This window comes from Nannospalax galili, unplaced genomic scaffold (genome assembly GCF_000622305.1).
Source record: "Nannospalax galili isolate Female #2095 unplaced genomic scaffold, S.galili_v1.0 scaffold53, whole genome shotgun sequence".
Taxonomy (NCBI): Eukaryota; Metazoa; Chordata; class Mammalia; order Rodentia; family Spalacidae; genus Nannospalax; species Nannospalax galili.
The window spans coordinates 1,619,182-1,630,263 of NW_008332852.1; the positions used below are offsets into that span (position 1 = coordinate 1,619,182).

General features: G+C 40.0%; 1 protein-coding gene across 1 annotated transcript in view; it reads right to left on the reverse strand.

The window, feature by feature from the left end:
- Nucleotides 1–10,120, reverse strand: part of Samd3 (sterile alpha motif domain containing 3) — a 52,057-nt gene extending 41,937 nt beyond the window's left edge. Inside the window, exons 1-3 of the mRNA XM_008827823.1 lie at nt 10,042–10,120; nt 9,222–9,411; nt 5,390–5,497 (exon numbers count right to left, since the gene is read on the reverse strand). Coding sequence (XP_008826045.1) covers nt 5,390–5,497; nt 9,222–9,411; nt 10,042–10,120 — 377 coding nt within the window. The remainder of the gene's footprint in view (nt 1–5,389; nt 5,498–9,221; nt 9,412–10,041) is intronic.
- Between the last annotated feature and the right edge of the window lie 962 nt (nt 10,121–11,082).

The following is an 11,082-nucleotide window of genomic DNA, read 5'->3' on the forward strand; positions in this document are numbered from 1 at the left end:
AGAGAAAACACATTGAAAATATGGGTGACAGCAGCCCATGGACTGAATTCCCTCAAACTGACTAAAAGTCCTTCCTCCCTTTAGTGGCTTCTTGCTATGTATTTGGTCATAAAAGAAAGAAAGAAAGAAAGAAAAAAGAAAATTTATGAACACTTATATACCAGGCCCTGAGAATTTTTCACATATTAACTTACCATTCTATTCATTTTACAGATGAGAAGTTGGCCCCACTAGGTTGGAGAAATTTTACTCAGCTGGTAAATGAAAGCTAGGATTTAAAACTGTTAACTGTTTGCTTATCCTGTATCCAGACTTAACACTCTGGCCATTCTCAGGCCTGGCATGCTAGTCTAATACTTATACTTTACTCTCTTTCAGGCCATCTGCTTTGTAGAGCTGTGTGTGAACCAACAACTATGGTGGAAAGTCTCAAGATTCCACCCAGATATTCTCCTGCAAGCATCTTCCGTTCTTGACTCTGCTCACATACATTTGACTCAACTAAGAAGAGACCATAGAAAGTGCATAATATACATCATTTCCTTGTGTAATGAACATTACAAAGTGTACGAAGGTAAAACTGGTCCCTGATATCCTCACGTACAAGGGCTCTGGGCCCATAGAGAACACAGACCATATGAACTGAAAAAACTAATCGCAAGGCTGGAATGTAGCACAGTGGTAAAGTGCTTGCTTAGCATGTGTGAGGGCCTGGGTTTAGTTACCAGAGTGAAAACAAAAACATTGCTGAGAATGTCTAGTAAAAGAACTATATAACTAGGCTGGGCTTTATTGATCCTTCCCTTTATTTCATTCAGGGATAGAATGGACACACAATTGTCTTGCTGCCTCTTGTCTGGCATATATATGTGAAAATGACTGCAAATAATGCATCCAAAATGATGCAGATCCATTGATATTTGTCTTACAGAGTAGAAACAGAAGGAAAATTCATCCTATACCATTTTACAACATAGTCAGACCATGAAGAAGTCATTAAAATAATTTTAATACGCATCGAACCATGACCAATTTATAATTATGCCCCAAGGCAGAAGTAAAATGTTTGCACATGTGTACTTCAAGTGACGTGTCTTTAAAGTAACATATAGGGAACTCTACCTGTTTATCTGATTTCATGCCTTATTAGGTACTAAAAGAGAAATGAACAGTAGATAAAAAAGAAAGAATGCCACCACAGAAGAAACCACTCCCAGCACATCACCAAGACATGGTGAAGATGTCACCTAAGGAGTCCTACATCCAGAAACATGTTTAAGCCATTCAAAAAAGAGCAAGAATCATCTGCTACCCAAGAAAACTGCACCCCATCAGAGCATCCTGATATTTCATCTGCTGGGACCTACATCTCATTTTCACTATTGCCAATAACTTTGCCAGAGCCAAAGTTAGGCAAGTTTTCAGCCTCTAGAGGCCTATTTCTCTTCTTTTTTCTACAAATAATCTGCATAGAAAATATAAAAATATATCTTCAAGAATTACAACTGCCTCTTTGTGTGATGTGGTGACAGCTACCGGTACTTGGATATTTCCCCAACTAGGGCCTCATGGACTTCAAGTCAGGGTGGTACCTCCACCCAAAGTAGGTGCAGAGACAACTTGTGAGGGGCCAAGTGGATGGGTCAGGAACTGAGCCTCAAAGCCAACACTTCCAACATCACCCTGTCCCACCTCTTGAAAGCAGTTAGCTTCATGAAAGTCTAATAGCCAAATACTTTCAGCTTCCCAGCCTATTATGGGCAAATGGAATATAAACCCTGAAGTAATTTGGTATCCGCATATTCAGTATGAATTATCTCAAAAGATCTAAGAAGAAATTACTGCCATTCAAGTTATCCTAGCCCTCGAAATATGTCCAGTCTCTGATTTGTAAACCTCAGCTCAGTTTTGAAAGTGTGATTGAGCCTTGAGGTGCCAGAGGCTGAGATAAATCTTCTGTTTATAACACAGAATGCTGTGATCACTGTCTTTGTGGTATTTACAGTCAAAGAAGAGAATACAGACTTTAAGAAATCAAGGTCTGGGGCAGGAGAGGCGGTTCGGTGATTAAGAACAGTGGTTGCTCTTGCAAAGGACCTGGGTTTGATTCCCAGCACCCACATAGTAACTAACAACTGTCTGTAACTCCAGTTCCATGGGATCTGACACCCTCTTCTGACCTCCGTGGGCACTGCATAACATGGGTTACATACATGCAAACAATACATTCATACATGTGAAATAAAAGTAATAAAAATAATAAAAAAGCAATCAAGGTCAGTATCTACTTTGATAAACAGAGCAAGAGCTACAAAGAAGATACTCTGCATAGAACTGCTCCTTGACAAGCCAGTGTGTCACTGGAAGCTTGCTAGAGAGTTTTAAAGAACTGCCAGGTCTTAGGCAGGGAGGAGAGTGAATGATATACCCCGACACAAAATTCATACAAGAGGCCCTTAATTCATAACTATCAGATGAAGAGAATAGCAAAGAAACGAGCAGCCCTATCTAGCTCTTGTCTCACAGAACCAGGTGCCTAGGAGGAACTTAATCACAAAGAGCCTGTTAGTTTTTCTTCCCCAAACATGTGAAAGAAGCAACCTTGCATGCTTGGGTCATTGGTAGGGAAGACCTTGACTGTTTTCAGAGCAAATTTCTTTAGAGTTTGTGCTGGCACAAGGCAGTGTGGAGGGAGAAGAGCAGACATGATTAGCAGGATACATGCATCCTCCAACGGAAAAGCAAAGGCAGGGAATCAGAAAAGAAGGCAGAGCTTAGCTCATGGCTTCTAGCAGCAGGCCTTTGTAGCTCGGGGAACTTGGCATTCTGCCCAGGATGCTGTGAAATGCTTTTCCTACAAAAGCAAAACTAAATGAAGCACCCTCTTGTCTGTAGTTTTCACCAATTTTTGTTCTGTACACCCAAATATACCTGAAGGTAGGAGAGACTGGCTCAGTTTCAGACATAACTCGAGCTTCTTTCATAGAGAAGTGGGCAATAGGTGGCCTAATATGTAAGCTCATGGCTTATGAGATAGTTTGGAATAAAAGGTTATAGGGGTATAAGTCCTGGTTTTTAAAAATATTTTATTAACTTATTTTAAATTTTATGTGTATGAGTATATTGTCTGTATGTATGTAAGTGCACCTGTGCTGTGCAATGCCCACAGAGATCAGAAGAGGGCATCAGATCCCATGGAACTGGAGTTACGGATGGTTGATAATCACTATATGGGTGCTGGGAATCAAACTCAGGTCCTCTGCAAGAGCAACCACTGTTCTTAACCACTGAACCACCTCTCTAACCCCAGACCTTGGTTCCTTAAAGTCTGTATTCCCTTCTTTGACTGTAAATACCACAAAGATAATTATCACAGCCTTTTGTATTATAAACAGAAAATTTATCTCAGCCTCTGGCACCTAAATGCTCAATCAGACATTCAAAACTGAGCTGATGGCTGTTAGCTACCATGTGGATGCTGAGAATCAAATCTGGGTCCTCTGCAAGAGCAGCCAGTGCTCTTAACCACTAGACCATCTCTCCAGTCCCAAGTTCTGGTTTTAAAACCCTTCTGTGTCTCTCAGCTTCTAAGGCAGTCACATTTTGATTTCTTTCCCTTGCTAAGTGCTATGAAAAATGAGAAATACAATAAAGCACAGGCTATTTCTTCGGCTGGTTATATGAAAAAAAAAAAAAAAAAAAAACAGAAACAATCTTGACCTGTCAGTATGAGGACGTAGAACTGGAGAATGAGGGAACATCTGCATGTATAGACAGTGGCATCCTCATCTTCAAGGTAGCAGGCAGAGAGAGGGGAAGTCCTAACAGTTAGGGAGACGGGGAAGTCCTGAGGAAAGTAAATACTCCCTGGAGCAGGCTAGAGAAGCAGCTGTTCTCCAGTGGCCTCTGCTCTGCTGGCACCCACAAGGCCTTACCTATTTGAATACTCACTAGAGCATCATTACCATTATTCTTGTTTCATAGGAGAGGGTCTGAGACAGTGGGTACTAGGTTGGATGTCACCAGCACAAGTTACCATTTCCCCTGTCCCTGAATACTGTTGAATATTCATACTTCAATACTGTCTGAAGGAACTGGCTGCATTTAGCAGTTTCATGTTGGAAGGGATAGTTGGAAACTCACAGCTTATTTGGTGTCCATGGATTCACATCGAAGAAAAGCTCTAAGAATCAACCAGCACTGTACTCAGGAAGGAGGGATGACGCTGCCTTGAAAATGGATTTGCATTTTCTGAACTATAGTTTGAGCCAAGGAAATGAATTTTCTGCCTAGGATCTACTCTTTTATCTTTCTGAACCAGTCCTTGTATTTTACTTTTTATTTTGAGACATGGTTTTACTAGGTTGCCCAGGCTGGCCTCAAACTTGTGATCTCTCTGCCTGAGTCTCTCAAGTAGCTGCTGTAACAGGCCTCTGCCCCCAGACACAGCTCTCCCTCTGTCTTCTCATCTGCCATCCCAACAAGGAGTCACAGCGTAAAAGCAGCAGGGCTCCAACACAGAGAGGGCTCATTCGGAAACCTAGCTGGAAACCTTCTTGACTTCACTAACTCTCAGTTTTACTCACTTACAAGAAAAGAAACAACATCTTTCTCACAGGACTGTCATAGAGACTAAATCAGATAACAGCGTAAGGGATTTTTTAAAAACCTGAAAGGCCCATAGTCCTGGTTGATTGCTGTTGATTATTCCTTGTGCAAAATGTATTCACTCCACAGGGACTTGTACCATCCACAGTGGATGCCTGGAGCGCCTAGGCTGGGTGGCTATGAACTCAGAGGATGTCGCTGAGGCTCCTCTTAACTCACCATCCCCCTCATTAGTCTTGTCTGAGCACTGGATTCCTATGTGGTTCTCTAAGTCAATAGTTCTTTCCTTTGGTGCAGTGGAGCCCAGACACTGAAGCACCACAGCATATGAAATCCAGCATAGGAACGTTAAGTAATTGATTCGGGAAATGGAGCATCTTTCTGGAACAGTTAAGTTAAAGTCACCATCTCAAAATTCAAAACAAAAAGATTATACTCAATTCAGATTCTAGATGACATTATCTACAGAATACATTCCAGCCTTTGGTGGCTACTGAAAAGTGCCCTGGACAGATTATGATGGATAAATATACTTCTTCTCCCTTAAGAATGTATATTTGAAAGAGATATATAACATCATTTCAAAACTTCTTTTCCAATACAAAGCATAGAAAATTCAGTCTTAATATTTTACCCAATATCTCCATCACTTGCTAAAAAAATCCCTTTGAGGAAAACCAAGTTTGTTTTTTTTTTTAAGTTAGATTACACATGAAATCTCATAAAAATAAATACAAATATTATCATTTGACTTTAAAATGGTGTAAAGTTGGTACTTCACCTCTGTTTCAATACTCTTTGGTCAATTTGTCCAGTTTCAAGGTTTTCAACTGGATGGAAAGATGGCATCTTTTCCTGATAGCTGATGGAACCAAGGGATTGTTCGTTCCTGTAGCAAAGCAGAAGATCTGGGTCACAGTCATGATGTGTTCAACAGAAGCCATAACCACTGATCTCACATTGCTCAGAGGGAGGGATCAGCCCACTAAGCAGATATCCAAGCTCACATGAGACTCATGGCTGAGCGAATCACAAAGAGGACTCCCAGGTTACCTCATACAGTAGCTCTCTGTGAAGAGTAGACTGATTAGACTGAAGCCAGTTCCTACTGCTTTCATCAGTCTCTTTGTTTTATGGTGTGTGTGTGTGTGTGTGTGTGTGTATTTGTTTGTGTGTGTTATGTATGAAAGTACATATGTGTGTGCACATGTATGTGAAGGCCAGAGGTCAACCTTGGGTGTCATGCCTCAGGAGCCATCCACTTTACTTTTTTGAGGCAGGGTCTCTCACTGAGAATTGGGCCTCACTAATAAGAATAGACTCTCTGGCCAGTGAGTCCCAGGGATCTGCTTGTCTCTGCCTCTCTGGTGCTGGGATTACAAGTGTGTGCCACTATGCCTGTCTTTTGAACTTGGGTCCTGATGCTTACATAGTAAGCACTTTAGCAACTGAGCTAGCTCCCCATCCCCAAGTCTGGCATATTTTTAAATGATGTTGAGATAAACCTTTCCTTTATGAAGTGATGATGAGAGTAGACTCTATCTTTCTCAGTCAATTTTGTTATTTAGCAAAAAAACACAATAAAATAAAACATAATTAACCATGTCAGATTTTTTTTGTCCGCTCTGCTATTTGGGGAGAGGGCATTTATTCCTAACAAAACCTCTTCATCTTAGACCAATACTTTATCACTTTTATATTAGTAACTTTTCTGTTGCTGTGATAAAACACCATGACCAAGGAAACTTATAAAAGGAAGAGTTAATTGAACTTGCAGTGGTTAGAGGGATTAGAGTTCACCATGGCTTGGAGACATGGTGACAAGAGGTGGCCAGAGTAGAAAGTGAACACTCACATCTTGAAGCAGGTACAGGAAGCAAAGAGTGACTGGAAATCTGGCAAGGCTTAAGAACTCTCTAAGCCTGCCCCCAGTGACATGCTTCCTCTAGCAAGGCCACTCCTTCTAAGACCTTCCAAAACAGCATCACCAACTGGGGACAAAATGTTCAAACACTTGGAGCCTATGGGGGACGTTCTCATTCTAACCACCACATTCTATTCTCTGGCCCCCATAGGCTCATGACCACATAAAATGCAAAATGTTTTAGTCTACTTTCAAAAAGTCCCCCACAGTCTTTACCAGCCTCCACTCTTCATGTGACTAACCGTGTCAGGTCTTTCATTCACTCCTAGTAAAATCTCTTCTCCTTAGGCCAACACTTTATCACTTTCAAGTGTTGTAACAAGAAGCCCAGTAGGGAAAGCAACTCCTTCATGATCACTCAGTAGTGGTGCCAGAATTTGTCTTTGTTTTCCCCAATTTCCTACCCAATGATTTTCCCACAAATCCAATGAGAAGAACAATAATTAAAACCAGCCATAAATACTCCCACATACCACATGTCATTTGCGAAGTTCTGAATAGAACGATGAGTCTTTGCAAAATAGCATACCAGGCACCCATTGAATGAAATTTTACTCAAGTTGAAACCCATCTGTTCCCTGTGACCTACTACGCTTAAGAATGGGCCAAAAGAATCATTTTTTCTACCCACTTAATCTTACAGTTGAATAGGCTAAAACTAAATAAACAAATAAAAGTAAACAAATTGCCAAGGTTGGGTAAGTAGCAAACATAACAGAGGTCTAAAATCAGTTGTTTAGGTATATACCTTCAGGTTTTTTAAAATCAAATTTCCTGTCTTTATTAAGCATTTTTACAAAGGTTTGATTTGATGATGCATTTTCATGTCTGTCTATTATCATTCTCTGCTAGCAATATATTTTTTCAAGTGACAATATATTTGACAATAACAAGTATAACCAGCAAGCATGCATTCTCTTTTGATGTGCAGTTGTGGTATCACATCAGAATTCAAGACCTCACAGTCCTTAGAGTTAGTCAGGGACTTACTGGATAGGACAACAAACTCCCACTCATAAATCTCTAGGCTACCAGTGCAGTGTGCCCAGCCTTGGCTACACATGAAATTAGCTCTTGTAAACCAGGTTAAGAAAGCTTCATAGTTAACAAAGGACTGTTTCACCCCAGTAGAGGGAAGAAAGATTGATCAAAGGTTATGATATCTCAACGTCAGTGTGAATTCAAGGAGTTAGGTGCTCTACTAGTTTTAGAATTTACTGATGAAGAAACAGGACCTCCAGCATTTAATACAATCAATTCATGTCAGTGGTAGGACCAAGGATGAAGTCCAGATTTCTTGGCAGTCCAGTCAATTCCCATGTGCTGCAGAACATTATAAAGGGATTTGCAAGCTGCCTTTTTCTTCTAAACTGTGCCCAAGGCAAGAACAAGATTCTAGTAAAAGGAGAGGGACTTCCAGCTCAAAAGTCCTAGTCATCTTAAATGCTGGGAAATGACTTACTGACTTTGCATTTTCTTTGAATTTCATATCCTCCTTTTTGTGAGAGAGGAGTAAAAGTTTGGAATGGGAACTTCACTAAGAAGTCACAGGTCTAGGACCATGCCAAGGTGATGTTTGGAAAAAAAAACCTTCAAAACTTGGGAGAATTTCAAGTCTAAATTTATTTAGAATTACTCCTATTATTTTTAAATCAGTTCATTCACAGCCTTGATTGGCCTCAATTTCACAGTAATCCTCCTGCCTCAGCCTCCCAAGTAGGAGGCCCTGGGATTACTAGTGTGAGCCAACCATGCCCTGCTTTCAGCCCAGCCTTGGGCTAGCCCTTGAAGACCACCTGTTCCAAATACCTAAATGCTCTAGAAATCAAAGTGTTTAAACCAAGTCTCTCTAATAGTTTATTGCTTATCAAGAAAAAGAGAAAATAGATTTAATTTCAGGTATAATTTCAGAAAATGTAAAAATAGAATAGTTACCATTAACTATCACAATCATATTTTTAAATGAATGAATAATTGGTCAGCAGCAAATGTTTTACCCTAAAAATCTTGACAAGTCTCAAATTTCAAAACATCAAGTCAAATCCTTGAAAGGACTCTAGAGCATAGATTTGTAAGACCGACATTGTAATTTGATAGTGTCATCATTCCTTTGCTTTGCAGAGTCAGAGATGAAACAAACAAAGCCACACCCAACCCTCAGTGCCTTTCTATCTGATTTCTCTGAGGGTGCTGTCATCTGTTCCTCATTTTAAAGCTTACTCTTAAAGAATTAGGGAACTCATTGTGGTAAAAGGGGTTAGCAAATTGGGAAGGCCTTGAGAAAAGAGTATTAATTAATTACTAAGAGTCTTAAGCAAATAAACACATAAACGAACAAGTAGTCTGGGAGAAAAGACACCTTCTGCCGCAGTCATTTTTCAAACGTGAGCTACAGAAACTCCTTCCTAGTTATTTCTGTATGTTCTTTCTATTGTTTGCTCCATATCATTCTGTACAGGAACTTCACGCCTGCAGATTCCCCTAACAATTTTGGAGTCAGTCTTTAAAGAACAGTGGAAAGAAAAATGAAGAATTTTCATTCACAAGATTATGCATGATATTTAGTCAAATATTAAAAGTACTGTACATACCATTTAGCTGAAAATAGTTTTCAAAGACCTTTAACTCCTCTCCACAATGCAGCAGTCACGCAGAAGCACTGAATTAAAACCGAGACCCAAATACTCACTCAGGGGTTGCTTGTGTCTGGGTGAGCAGAGGTGTCTCCTTGGGGTCCTCAGTGGACTTCAGTCCTTGATTGCTCTGCTTATATTTTTTAATGAAGTCCATCAGAACAGCCTGGTGCCCAATTTTCTTTACCAGCTGCCGTACCATACGATCGTTAAGCGCCAAGAGAGCAGCTCCACTGACTTCTTCCTCTAGGAAGAAGAATTAGATTTCACATGGCTTCCTAGTAAACCGCAGATATCAAAAATAGGCAAAACTACTTCTGGTGATAAAAGGCCATCTGAACTTGCCATCTGCACCTATAAAATATCTGTGTTTTGAATAAGATACAGATATTGCATAGTTCCAAATCAGTATCTGCTCCTAAGAAATACAAGAGCACAGAGTCCTGATAAAAAGTTTTTATTTACACATTAACACCCTTCTCACTCCAATTCTAACAACCATTATTTTTACCAGAAAAATTCTTTTGGAGGAAGTTATTCTTCTAGTAACTCCTAGTTGTATTTAATACTTGTAAACCCCACACTGTATAAAGCACATATGATTATGCAAAACAAAATAAGTATACAATGTCTGCATCAAGTGTGTATTTTGAGTATCTACCCAAAGTGAGCATTCTTGGGCTAGCATATCATCCAGAGATACCAGGTAAGACGGAAACTGCATCAGTCAATAGGAAACAAAAAGTTCTTCGGTCCAATGACTCCACTTTTACAGCAAGCAGAGATACCAGGCAACAAGAGCAACTTCCATAACAGACGGCTCTCAGAATAGCCACATCCCTCAAACAAAACTCAGTGAAGGTATAAACAACTCACCTTGAAACCTGGGAACTAGCTCTCCTAAGTTTTTCTCCACCAACCACCTGCAGACCTGGTCAACTGACCACGTTTCCATCGTGGTTCCTTGTGAATGACACACCTGTAGAATGTAAGGCCAGAGAAGGAATTGCTGGAGCTTTTGCTTTTTGTTTTTTCTGATTCTTGATCTTTGTTATGTTTATATATATATATAAAAACCCAGCTCCCTCTACTGCTGGATACTTTCAGACTTTCAACACTTAGATTAAAGAAAAATTTTTTTACAATGCGCATTTAAAAGTTGCTAATAAAACGAATACTTTTTTTTAAAGGTGGATTTTAACCTTATTGCCTAGTCTTATTTCTTTGCCCTCTCCTACTTTATTTCCACAGGCATCCCTCAGCTTTACTAACAGACCGCCTGTGCATACAATGGCACCCAATCCCGTACCATTAACACCCAGGTTTCTTCACAAAGAACAGAAAGGCGTGAAATCATCAGGAAGTGGTTGACATTTACAAAGGGGTGGGCAGGGTGAGAGTGGGGAAGGATCAAAAAAGAGCCTGGCAGATACCGAGTAAAGGGGATGCGTTAACCCCTTGGTGCTCCCAGCTGGGACAGGGAAATCCTTCCCACTTTCACAGTTCTGGTTCAGCAAGAGAAGTCTGGGCCAACTTTCTCTGGGGAAGCTTACCAGCCTCCTCCCTTCCTTCCAATGTTACTCTGGAATAATCCTCTCTTTTAGAACTTTACCAAACACTATTATAGCTAGCATAAATTGTTTAACTTAGTTGGGCAGATTTAAATTGAGAAAGTAATTGAATATGTCAACATCGTCTAATTGAAAGAAGTATACATAGATTTTGCAAGATATATTCTTAACTTTTGAACCATTTTTGCTACTATTTTACAACTAATCTATCAACTTTGATTATTTTCTCATTTCCCCGAGGTAGCTTGTTCCCTGTTTTCATAATTCAACCCAAGGGACTTCTAATGAATTGGGTAGAAACTGGAAAAAAAAAAAAAAAACCTAAAATATTTAACCTTGCAACATT